We start from the raw sequence: 13,821 nt of genomic DNA, 5'->3' as shown, positions 1-13,821 counted from the left end.
CGCAATTAGCATCAGCGTGAATGTCAGTGGACAGCTTCAAGAGATTTTTTGATTGCTTGGGGCATCTTTGCCTCTCGAGAAACCATAACCTTGATCAATCAACAGTGATACTCAATCCTTTCAAATCTTCATCACAAAGAAAGAAAGATTGGAAACCCCTTTGCACAGCGCAACTGACTAATAGAACTTAATTGACCATTTTCCCACAATACATTGCAAAAAAGGGCCTCCCCATGGCAACCTCTTGGGGGCGCACTGAATTGTGAATCACCCTTTATTGTCTGGTTTGCGTGCCTGTGCACATATCCGGAGAACACATCAATCATAAGGCCACAGAAAAAAATAATTGTGTTTCCGGTGTACCACTGGGTGTGTTCCTCAGAAAGTCGTTTTGCACCTCACTGGTTAACATCTTGCATATACATATATTTATCTTTAGGATAATCACTTTGTAAGAACCTAACAGATAATCCTTATTTCCCTGTTTTTTCCGTCTTCGTCTTCCAGCGTTTTGACCAACGTCTTGGAATCACAAGAGAGATTGATCGTCGATGGACTCAGTGCCTTGATGTTATTCTGCAAAAATTCTGACCTTAAAGCCCGAGGTAATGATCGGTAAAACTCAAAAGTGGCTCACCTAAAATGGATGCGTGACCTGAATCTGTGACGTGTCTTTGTGTGCCTGAGTTTTTTATTATTCACTGTGACCAATGTTATTACTGTGTAGGGGGTTCTGGGGTTTCATCTTGGATTGCAATATCTACCCTTCCGTTCTCAGCCACAACTAAAAACTGCCTGTCCTGTCCTAGGAATATTTCTGAAACGGACACCCCTGGGTGACGTCTAAGCCATGTTTCCGCTGCACTCAGTATCTTGGAAGGAAATGTGGAGATTTGTTCACTAGTGTTAAAGATTTGCTTCAAGAAAAACGGGGCTTATAAATTTTTAACAGGTAATCTGTTTTTCTGTCCTCAAGACAGGTGGACAGGTGGTTTGATAGAACTGGGGAGGAGGTTATGAACTCTAGCAGTCCCCTTGACAATTTATGGTTGCGCCCTCATTCACATCATCTTAGGCATGAACTTCAGGGTTAACTCTTTGACCACCAAAAACTGACAAAAACTGACAGAATAAGGCTATTAGGGAAGATGTGAAATAAGTTGAGAAATTGATTTGGGCAAAGTAGTGCTATTTTCTTCTTGGAATGTGAATTCTAACTGCAATCCTTTATAAACCATTTTGGAACTGTAGAAGTTTTACTCCTTCGTTCTTTGCCTGCAGCAATCCACGATGGTGCATTGCAGCCAGTACTTCATCTGTGCGGCATGACATCATCCAGCGCCATCGCCCTATTGGCTGTGAAGACACTTAACCTCATCACGGAAGACACAAAAAGCCACCAAGCCATCATTGAGGTTAGATAACACCTAGGCCATAAATTCGGCAGGGGTGGTGGGGGGAGGGGGGATTTGTCCCCACCCACATTTTGGCAAGGGAGGACGGGCCATCTGATCATCTCTCCCCCTTGGTTATGGTGGTGAGATTTGAAGTGATTTTGAACACTGTTGAACTTCACCACAGCTGAAATGTTTGATATATCACTCAAAAACAGAGAGCAACAGCACCATTTTGATGCAAGGGTTAAGGCATGTAAGGTTAAAAGTAGTTATAAAATGTGTACATCTGTACCATGAACAGCGCCCCCTAGTGTTAATAGGCCCGGATTATTCTTTGTACTTTCTTGTATTTCTGAATCAGTTTTTTTTATCAGTGTAAATCAGTGGATGAGACTAATGCAGTTGCAGTTATTACTCAACTTCACTGACAGATGATAAACCTTGCAAAATACCGACTTTCTTCGTGGTAATATGAGAACCTGTTTAGCTTCATTCCTTTTCCTATTTTATTTCCGTAGAGTATTCTTGGGGGGTGTGATCGGGCGATCCAGGTTAATTTATTGTTTATTTGTTGGTTTCACGATTGAGCCTGATACAAAAATATTGGCTTTACAGAAGTTTGGCAATGTCCGGTAGCATAATCAGGGTGATTTTCTGAGGGGGAGGGGTCCTTGGGGAGGGGCATAGACTTTTGGGGGGGTGGGGCATGTATCCTGTCTTGCCCCTGCAATCATGCCATTGACAATGTGGTCTCTGGAGTGGAATGCTACATGCTTCTGTGTTCTGATAGTCATCAGAGGCGATGGCTGTGACTGCCCTTGCTGCTGTATTTATTGCGCAAGGCAGCATTGTGTAGGACCCTACACGTAGTGTCGGTAAAATCTTCTTACGTGATTGGTGGAAACCTGGCCTGGCTGTTTGGCCACATCTCCTTTCCAAGACAAGGGGAAATTTTTACCGTGGACAGCAGCGGTACACCTGCACGCATGGCCGAGGAATCCATAGACACCGGACACTGGAAACATTGGCAAGGAAATCCCAGAAAATTGGAGACCCACTTTCCGAAAACCCAGCTCGCAATGGCAGAGCCACACAATTGGGAGTTACGCAGTCACCACACAGACTCCATCCAATCCAAGGTCACTCAATCACAGCACCACATAATGGCAAAGTCACAATCGCCACCCAATAAGGAATTTTTAAAATCAAATGTTAAAGCTTTGTATCAGAAAAAGAAACTCAGTGATATCGGTTTTGTCTTGACCCTTGACCTTATACAGTCAGTGAGCCAGTATTGGCCAATCAGAATCAGTATTTGAAATTCGGTCATTTGACCTTGATCAATCACATTCATGTGTCAGTTCATCCTGGTACATGGAGGTGTTGCCCTATTAAAAAGGATATTTTAAGATGACTTATTTCTTTCTGACATTAAAAATCTGTTTCCATTCAAAAACAACACTTCTCATGGACTGTACAAAAATCTGCAAGTTTAATGTGAGCGGGCACTCAAGAAAGACTCTAAAATGAAAAAAAAAAGAAGGTTTCATTGACTCACCTCCCAGAAGGTTTATGCATTAAATGTATTGGTTGTATGTCATCCAATCTGTGATGAGAATGTCAAAAGAAATCTAATGGTCACTGTATGGTGTTACATTAATGTGCTACAAGCGCTCGTCCCTCAGGGAGACTGTGTTGAGTCACCTGTTTTAAACTTGATCATTGCTTGCCGTGTTATTTACGCGAACATTGCTGTGGTAATGGATTCTGCATGAAATATCCTTGTCTTCTTGCTTACAAAATAGTTTCAGTTTCTGTCTGTTTTTTTTTTCCTGTGGATATCTTGTGGCATTAATTAGTTGACTGTACGGCTGTCACCTCAGTTGCCTCAGTCACTGACATCCCATGAACTTGCGTCAACCAGGAAAGAGACGATGGCGATCTGGCCGACCAGTCATTGACCCTGGACGCATGTCACCGTGGGAAGTCAAACACTACTTTCCCCTCTGGCAAAGGTTGAACCCACCCTCTGTGTAATGGAATGATCTTTGAAAAGTCATTTACCCCGTTTTTTTTATCTCTACCTCGTCTGACAATGGAACAATCCAAACAGCACTCCCCTTGCCCTGGGCCAACATCATGAGTGGTGAAAATTTCTTGGACAAGTTTTGAACTAGTTTTCCATTCCATACATTGCTAATGTGTTTATGCCTAGGCCACTTTCACCCAGCGATGTTTATGTCTTGTTTTCAAGGGGTTACATCAGCAGAGTCAGGTATTGTTGCGAGATTTTTGCCTTTATTTTGGATGCATGGTTTCTCAGGCATCTCTTTGCAATTTTATTTTGGGAGGATTCAGAAAACTTCTTCCACCTCTGCTTCCCGCATGCGTTCTTGTTGCGGCATCAGAGTTCACTGGACACAAAAATCTTTTGATTTGGGTATTTTCAGTCTTTCCACAAAGTTGAGTACACAAAAAGTGACACGTGGGCCATGAACATATGTCGGTATAAGCCATCCCTTAGAATAGGCCTGATTTTGGTCTGACAGACATTTGTTTGTAATGTAGGCTGTGACGTCTCCTACTGTTTGAGAGTGTTTCGCTGTATTTGAAGTTTTTCAGCAACTGGTTTCATGCAGACACTGAATCGTTTTCATCAATTATGATGACAATTTTAGATCGTAACCAGCAGTTCTTGCTGTGCATAGCTGAGAACACAATAAGAACTTGCGGAGTGATCCTGATTTTAAAAGGAGGGGAAAAGATAGCAGACACCACATGCCTTATTGCCATTGCACTGTCTACATAGAGACTTCCTTTTGCTTAATTTTCTCATAAATTCTATTTTAATTTATTTTTAATTTTTCCAGTAAAAAAAAAAAATGAAGCCAGATAACAAACACTTGGGTCTTTCAAGTCAGCCGGTAAGAATTCATCCAACTAAAGAGTGAAAATCACAAACCTTTTGCCTATGAGAAAATTTTTTAGGATTGAAACTCCGAGTTAGAAACAAAACTGAAAAACAGTGTATAAGAGTAAAAGAAGACCACTTGTGGGATGTTTTAATCCCGTGAGAAGAATGCGGAAAATGGATTCATAAATGAAACTCAACTTACATAAAGTCAGTGCTGTTATGTTTGGGCTTGGTTTTGGTCACAGAAATGCTGTTTGTATCTTATGTTAATTTTATTTCTACATGTACATCAACAAGACAATATAAATAGGTATCATGTCTTGAATGTGTTGTACAGTGGAGGTGAATGACCCCTAAGTCGTTGTCTTCATGGTCATTCACCCTGAGACCTGCTGATACCAATTAACACATCACGTTTACAGTGATGGCTTGCTTATCTTGATTAATATTTCAATCAGTTTGTCGCTGCTTAATATCCTTAGGCCCTGGGGAAAAACTCACAGATTAAATATGAATTTTTTTGTGTCCTCTTCATGCATTTAGATGTACAAGGTATTTGCCCTACGATTACACATTTACGACATTCTGAAGAATGTATGACTTTCGTCTCGCAAAATTTTTCAAAGCAATGGTTCTTTTCTTTATGGATCAGCAGGGAATTTTTGTCACCAGTGTGAAAGATTTCTTTTAGTTTCATGTGCCAGTTAGAAGTTACAGATTAGCTTTTCTACTTCTTTTAACGGCAGGCAAAGTCCTGATATTACGATAGCTTGCCTGAAATAAGCATCCAAAGTTTCTTTCCATCCAGTGATTTCTTCATTTTTGAAAAAAATTTCCATGTGCCAATAGAATTTGAAAACCACAACGTCTCAAGCTGTTTGGAATTTCCATGTTCTTTTCTGACCTCCCAGATTCATCCCTGAACTATGGTGTTTTTCACATTGGGGATACAATTCCTTGTTCCACTTCACTCTGGGACACGGTGACCAGTTTTCCAACATAAACATACTGGTCGCCATGGTGTGGAGGAAACTGGAACTCAAAGAGTGCTAAACTGTTGTTAAAGGCTCAGATCCAGGGAAAACTTGCGAGGTGCATTTTGAAAGAATGTCAGCATCGTGTGACTTCACTGCATAGCAACCGTGCACCAGCTCTAAATCGGACCGTGCCCATGCTTTCATAAGAATATGTTGATTTTACCTCCCCCTATCTTGCCACTACACGGGATGTTGTAATCATTCAAAAGTTTCTCCAGTTTGTTGATGCATAATTCCGGTTCACTAGATTCATGCCATCTTCGAATCTTTGGAGTGCGGCAGCTGATGAAGTACTGCATAGTTGTCAACCCAGGAATCAGAGATAAACCTGGAGAAATGCCCGGGGGGCATAGTGTATCATGAACTGACTCCAGGTGGATCTTATTATAAACATGCATTTGATCAACCGACGACAACAATTGTTGAAGGATGTGATACCAGTGTGAAACGACTTCCACTGAAGCTGTACATTTGAATCCTCGCAACCCACCGCTGAGTCAGTCAGAACTGTTGAATATGTTGCGTACGTACACTCACATAATCCATTGGAAGTGTACAGTGTATCCGCAATAGAATGTTGTTCACTCCGTGTTCATGAAATATTGGTGTACATGTACATGAACGTTAATCTAGCTCTGTACATGTATGTATTTATTGTATGCAATTTATAAAAGGCTTGGATTGGATGTAGAAAATGCAGAGGTCCTGGAAATGGATGAATCCAGACTCTTCCATTATTTGATAGGATAGGTAGAATGAGCTGATTAATTCTGATGTAATCTTGCACAGTATGTTACACTCAGTTTGTCACAGAAGGTTTTACATGTAGAATACAAATAACGGATCATACCCTGGTCCCTTGGAAATAGAACAGTCCGTGTTCTTCTTTTCATAACTTGCCATGGAAGAGTTCATTTGCATTTAATAGGGGTGAAAGTCTGACAGTGGAGTTTTATGTCTGTTTTTTTCCATATGCTCATTAACTGATGGATATAACTGCTGTGCTTTGAAATGTAGAATGCATTTCTTTGAAGTGTTTTGTGACAAGCCGTAGAATTTTTTGCCGAATGATAATTTGATGGCTAAAACATTAGGAGACTGTACGCGGTTACATGTATTTGTGCAAAGTGGCTGATGCATATTTTGTTTGCTTACAGCCATGCAGTCACAAGACCCAGCAAGAAAGGTTTCTTACCTTGGAAAGGTTGCGTTAACCCGGACGATGGTGCATCAACCTTTTTTCAGAGGCATTTAGGTGGCCGCATACCCGACAAGCCTGAATAATGTAGTATCTGTGAGAAAGTACTGCTGATGCAGTTTTTTTCTGTGTGCTGTAACTAGAAGCAGAACCTTTGAGGGAAAGTTGAGGCTCTCCGTTCAAAGACCTTTTCTAGGTTCAGATGCATAGTAGATGACATCGTAGCAGTGCTACAAGGTCTGTGTTATTACAGAAATCATGTCCATGTATTTTAGGTGAAATATCCAAGTGCGCAGTTTGCTCGGTGTGAAAACTACTTCATTCCTTTTAATCTGATTCATGTTTGGCATGTGGGGACATGATTCTAGGTGAGCGATGTTTGCAGGGAGGATTACATCGAAGAAAAAACAGAGGGGCAAATAAATGTGTCATATTAAATGACAGAAATACTTTGGGGAAGAAGATTAAGGTTTTAATTATGGTAAGTTACTCTGAATAGTTTCAGTATCCCTCTTAAACATTGAAAGCACAACTTCTTGCTTTCTGAGTATAATTTAACAACAGCGAGCTAATGATACTTAGCTTCTGTGTGCTTTGGTCTCTTGTTTTCCTTTGTCCCTGATTTTGTTTTGTTTTGTTTTGTTTTTTTTCCTATCAATGAATTAATCACTAGCATTGTATTGTAATGTGTAAACAATTTGTGTTAATTACTGTTAGTCCTATATGTTATTTTTATATTTTTGTTTTGTCCCTTTGTAAATTGTCTTTAGTCTGTCCAAAGGTTTTGGGAACGAAAGCCTTCTGCTTCACTTAATACCTAACGTTCCTTAATCACCTTCACAGCTCATATAAACTTAATTATGATGAAATTTGGTGGTGTTAATGTAGACCAAGATGTTGTCAATTTCCTTATTCTGAAACTTGGATTGAGGTGATTAAGTACATGACATTGAAATAAATATTCAAATTCAAATGATATGATATGATATGATATGATATGATATGATATGATATGATATGATATGATATGATATGATATGATATGATGCTCAATTTTGACATAGCTGATACTTTGCAGGAGTTATCAACATCTTCACAAGTGATTCATGTGCATCTGCAATACAGTATCATTGTTACCCATATGTAGATTTTTGCCGGAGTGGCTTCTTTGGAAGTCGTTAAATTGCTTTCAAAGCAGCACCTGCAGGTTTTCTTTCCGTCAATTCAGAGAAGAAAACTCATCTCTCTGTGAGGGACTGGAAACCAATTTGTAAACAGTCTGCCTGTTTGTCTTTTAACGCTTCTTTTAGAGCAACCACGGCGCACTCAGCAAGCTTCTGGCCCTCACAATGTCAACGGATGAACAGGTATGCTCACTATGAGTATGAAAAGGGAATGTGAGCTGGGCACACTACCATCAATCAAACTCAGACAGGGATGGGTTTTTGGATCTTCTCTCAGCCCACTGCGTTTGAGGATACAGAGTTTACCCCTTTATTTCAAGATTTTGGCTGTCCGTTGACCAGTCTGTTTTAAACTTAGCATGTGTAATGAACGACATCCATTGTATCATAAGTACATTTTGAAGGTTCTGGCCATCTTTCTTAAGAATTAAAGTCACTCTCACTAAATTTGAAAATTAACTTGGTCTTCATCATTTCCGTATGTAGGGTTGTCCAAAACACAAACAGACAAACAAATGAACGATCTCGTGAACAAGCGAGTGGGTGAGCAGGCCAGGAAGCAGACAGATAAAATGACTCTCCAAAAGTGAGTCATTAAATTATTGTAATCCATCATTCTCACAGACTTGCTTCTAACAAACTTACGAGCAGTTTTTATTTCGTTAAATTTCTCGACAGATGCAAGAGGGATCGTTGAAGACACTGGCCAAGCTGTCCATGGGAACAGACTGGCACAGACATAAGATCATACAGGCAAGTCATGCCAAGATGTCCTGACTAGCAAGTGCAAGTGTGCATCTATGCATCCTGATGAGGTAGTTTGAATGATGGCCGGAGAAGATCTCTTGATCCACTTGTAATGACTCGGATCAATGGCTAAGACATGATTTCTTAGCAACAAACAGTGGAGGATGATCTGAATGGAGTGATGCCCTCTTTTTCTCCTCTAAATCTCTCTCATTGGACGCCATCTTTGTAGCAAAGTTACAACTGCATGTACAACACAAACAGGTGCATGTGCTTGCAGTTCAAAACTTGCGCGCATGCTGATCCAAATATGTCCGATATACAGCACAGCCGATGCGCATCATGAACATTAAGATAGAAAGGCCGATGCATATTACAATCTATAGGAAGTGCCGTCATTTGAGAGAGACCTATTGGTTTTTTTCATTCAGGAAGATTTTACAAGCGGGAAGATGATCCTGCGCTCTCTCAAGAACAGACCCAGGAACATCCAGGTCTTGTGTAACGTCCTATGTCTGGTCGGCAACCTGGCAACTTGTGAACAAGATCAGGTAGGATCCATGGGCCACAGTGATAGCCTTTGGCCACGGGGATCACTGCACAACGCTTGAGAAAAGGCTCGCATGCATTTGAATTCAATACTGCCCACAAGGACTGCCTTTACCAGTTGGGTTTTATTTGGTTGATTATTTTTACGATAGTTTCTTAACTTTTGCTACTGATGTTGATAGCTATATCAATATTAATAATAGTGGAGATGCCATCATGTTCTGACCAATCAGATGGTAGGGTAAGGTGTGTCCTTACAAATGTTGGCCTCTCTCACAGTGCCATCATCCCGAGATTTTTCGGAGAAGTTTACCAATAATGTTAATGCTTGAGTCCTGCAATGCCACTCAATCACTTACTGACAAAACTGGAGATCTCACCTCCCCTTGGTCCTCCGTAGGCCTCCTTGATGGAGTATATGGACTGCGTTTGCCGCCTGATGGTGGAGTTTAAGGAGAAGAATGAGTTGATGCTGCATGCAGCCAGAGCAATCGCCAACTTTGCCAAATGCCAACAGAATGCCTACCGACTCGTGAGTTTGAATTCCCCGTGCATTTTCAAGTACACAGATATGTGGATAAAATTTGGATTCAAGCCATTCATTTTGTTTATAACATCCATGTTGTGTTTTATATACCTCATGAAAATTGTTTCATTTTGCGTCCATTCAGTTTAGTGTTAAAAGGCTATCACACACTCAGACTTTCAAAAGGTAGATTGTTTAACGGCTGTTCTAAGCAGTAGTAAGATATTCAAAGTATAGTCATCCATACTGCTAAAACTAGGTTAAATAATGCTTGGGTCTGTGTCCTGTTCTCAACCTCCAGGGTCAACACACAGCTGACATTGTTGCCATCTGCATGAAAGTGAGTTTGCATATTGACACAGCTTGTTAAGATTAGAAACGTGTTACGTGTTCAAGCAGAGTGAGACGTCTGTCAGGAAGTTTATGTTTAGGAATTTCTTTTTCAAGGAAATTTTTATTTGACGATAAAGGCTTTTCCAAGTCATTCTGCATGTATATTTCTTGAAATCCACGGGATTTGTGTTGTCTCTTTTTGCAGTCCAATGTGCCTGAAATTCATTACCATGGATTACGAGCTGTCTTCTATTTACTGAAACACTCCACGGCTATCACGACCATGGACCTGATGAAGTAAGCACATACATTTGGCACAGTCAAACACTACCTACCCTGTAACCCATATATGGGTAATTCCAGAAATAAGGGGTCACAATTTTTTTCGTGTCCCTGTCACATCTGCCAAATGATTTTGTAAATTCAGAACATATTTTGTGATTTCCAAGAATGATGAATTAATGCAAATTACCTGCCAAACAAATAGTAATAGTTTGAAATCAATTCCGGTGATATTTTCATGACAAATGACAAAGGTCAGATGTAACAATGACACAAAAATGGCACACTTTTGGACCCCTAGTTTCTGGAATTACCCAGATCCAACCTCGCTGTTGGCTGTGCACTTATGTCTCAGTGCGGCTATGTCTCAGTATCACCTGTAATGCACGTGCATCATTTTCTTGCACCTGCGAGATAGCAAACATGAATGTAGCAGTGTTGTAGTCGACCATCGCAAGACCCGACAAGACCATCACAAGACCTCCAGTCTGGAATCAAGTCGCAAGCTCGTCAAATGAACTGTGACAAAAGCATTCCTTTGTCATTGTTCACCCTGTTACTTGTGACTGGTACTCTTCTTCAACACTTGTTTGGTTTTTCCTGCTTGCTTTTCCACAGGGATGGGGCAACAGAAGTCTTCACTGCCCTCGCCAGCACGCCGGGCGCCATTGAGAATATCCAGCAGAATCTACTGCATCACGTTCTGGAGATTGCCGGTCCATGAAGTGAAATGTCCTCTCAGTGGTATTCTCGAGACACCACCATCCCCAGTGTCATTGAGAGGGATCCCTCCACAAAGTGTCCATCGTACCACGAAGTGATGCACACCGCAGTTTCATTGCGTCACAAAGTTACATTATTATGCATATAATTTGTTCACAAGATGTATCAGCACACTGTGTGGCTACTGTGAGCAGTATGTCGCTTGGTGGTGCGACCGATGAAGTGTAAAAAACATCTGACAAGATTTGGTTGTTTGACTGTTGGATGCAACTTGGCCACTTAAACTTTAAGAAAAAAGTTGGAACAAATGAGCCACATTCTGAGTGATTGCAGTTAAAGTTTGAATAAATAAAGGAAAACAAGTTGTAGAAAATCTTTATGCCGAACATTTTTACAGACCAACTGGTGCTGCATTGAATGCTGCCCTCACTTGACCACTGCAGCCAAACTGTCTTGGAACAGGAACAAGACAGCGTCAGACTTACATGATAGTTATGTAGCAAAAATGACTTTTTAGGTTGTTTATAATTTGGATACAGGACATTTCCAATTGTGCCAATCATTACATCAATTTTACAAGCTGATCCAACTGTTGAAATGAGATTTCACAAACTGCTCAAAACAAGGTTCACTGATGTGACCTTTCGACATGACAACTCTGTGTGTTTATCAAACTGGTGGTGCGATTGATCCTGGCTGTCACATGACCTTGTTGGCTTTTGATCATGTAGCAGAATAATGAACCGGTACACTGGCGGACCAACTGCATTTTTTAATCTACTTAAATTTCCAAACATTCACTTTCCAGTGTTTTCACATTTTGCAATTGATTTTGTTTTTACACTGAATTCATTCTATTCTCTGCTAAAATTTTAATGCCGATCATCTTTGATAAAACCGTCCCTGTGATCAAAGCTGCATCTTTCTGTAAACCATTTTGTCCACTGTTGTGTTTGTAGCTACTGCCTATCTGTATCTATGCATGAAACTGTTTGTTCAGACTTCAAGCAAAGGGAGGTTTTGAATGAAACGCTACTGGATGCTTCATTTTAGGTAACTCGATTTGATTTTTGGCTTTTCGGCAAGTTGCAGGAAAGCTGTCATTCCTGTCTGGATTTTTTATTTTTTCTTATCTTTCTCTCAGAAATCTCATAGTCCTTGTACATGCAGAACTTCCACTGATTTGAAATATTCAGTCTTTTAAAAATTTTTGCAGTGATTTGTGGGGAAAACAATCCCAGGGTACAATTTTCTGAGACTGCTGGAAATCACCAATGTATCTCTGTTTCTGCAGGTTATTTTGCAACATAAATATTCATCACCTGAAAATAGCATGTGTTGCCAAAACTCTATACACTGTAGTTAGACTTTCTTATTTACTTGTCCATGTATGAAATATACATGAGTAAAATTGATATTTCTAGAGTTCAATCGCTTTGATAAAATCAGAGTGATTTTTTAAAAAAATCTTTAATCCTCATAATGGTATATATATTTTTGTAATTCAAGAGTCTTGATGGACAGTGAAAAAAATGCCTTGTCAATTTTTGAATCAGCATTTATGTATAAAGACATAAAAAATGAAGAACATGGAATACCAACTTCAGCTTTGATGCTGACACTGTTTTTACTTTGGAAATGTTTATAGATAGATGTTGAAGTGTCACGTGTTTTCCTTGCCGGTCAAATTGATTTGTTTCTTTCAGCTGGTGTGACTGCTGTTTGTTTATAAAGAATGTTTTTAAAAAGTTGTTGATTATTGTCTATTTTTGTTATTGGAATTGACTGTTTAAAGTTTAAAGTCTGGTGTTAAAATGCATCGTGGTATTGGCATTTCCATTGTTTTGAAGTCTTGATATTTCTGCAGAATTTAAAGAATACTTTAGGAATTTACACATTGGATTTATTTTGCCTTTGCGTTAATTTCTACTGTTGAAAATAGAGAAATTCTTCACCAGTCAGCTAAACTGCCTTGTATATTTCTGATTCTGGTAAGCAATAAAACAGTGTATGCTTTCATCTTGTGGTTAAATTTCTCTGTATCTACTCAATGTTCTCTTCAGTCCATTTCGTTTTCGTCAAAATGTGCTGCAGTGAAATTCCATTGATTTGTGCGTCAGAACGAGGATGTAACAATTGTCATAATCACACCTGAAGTGAGACAGAGAATGCAAAGAGGATATCCTCACTTCTCAATTTTATTTGTCATTTCCAACCTTCTCCCTCGAAAAAAAAAAAGATGGGACTTTCAAATTCTGAAACGAAAAAGTCAACATGTCTTCGGGGCAACTTTCACCGCTGCTTTGCATAAATACCTCGGTTTTCTTGTCGACAGGTGTTGTATCTAATGATTGAAAAGTAACTTAGTTGCAGTAGGCTTGTACATGTGTAGGGGAGGAGGGGGCGGGCAAATGATTTCCCCACTCCCCCAAAAAGACCAGTAATTTTTCTCTTATCTGGAACAGAATTTCCTACAACCCGTCAAACAAAGTTGGTACATGTAGTACCGTTTCTAAAATGGTGGCGCTTTCAAATTGTACTAAGAATGTCAACCTGTCTCCGGGGGCACACCCCCACCCCCTTTAAGTCGGGGATGTCTGCGGTTGACCATAATCAGACAAATGTTTCGATACCAAACACGTTGGCGCGAAAAAAAGAAAAAGCTGGACGGAAGCTGGCATGTCCAGATGGGGGGGGGCAGTGGGATTTTGTGTGAGAAAACGACTTTTTTCTCATTGGTAAAAAAATAAAAAGACTCCCTGGAGAAAATGCGATAGGACCGTTTCTAAATTACTTTTTTCAACATCCTGAAAAGATCTATAAAGAAGGAAGAAGAAAACGAAATTGGCAGTGTCAGGGGGGGGCAACTTTCCCCAGCCCCCCCCCCTCCCATACGCCCCTGGACGGGAGCACGTGCAGTGGCGTCAGCGC

The 13,821-nt window shown here is 40.1% G+C and overlaps 1 protein-coding gene across 1 annotated transcript; it reads left to right on the top strand.

Moving 5' to 3' along the window:
- Window positions 1-507: 507 nt before the first annotated feature.
- Window positions 508-12,922, top strand: LOC147795040 (uncharacterized; the record flags this gene model as incomplete). Its single annotated transcript, XM_087132314.1, has 9 exons — window positions 508-605; window positions 1,282-1,415; window positions 7,857-7,913; window positions 8,409-8,483; window positions 8,909-9,028; window positions 9,427-9,558; window positions 9,854-9,892; window positions 10,091-10,182; window positions 10,786-12,922. Coding segments are annotated over 9 exons (853 nt in total), but the record flags the coding sequence as incomplete, so codon positions are not given.
- Window positions 12,923-13,821: the final 899 nt, after the last annotated feature.

This window comes from Acanthaster planci, unplaced genomic scaffold (genome assembly GCF_054643075.1).
Source record: "Acanthaster planci isolate LZ-2023a unplaced genomic scaffold, COTS_SCS Contig203, whole genome shotgun sequence".
Classification (NCBI taxonomy): domain Eukaryota; kingdom Metazoa; phylum Echinodermata; class Asteroidea; order Valvatida; family Acanthasteridae; genus Acanthaster; species Acanthaster planci.
Note: the sequence above shows the minus strand (reverse complement) of the source record. Positions and strands in the feature narration are given on the sequence as shown.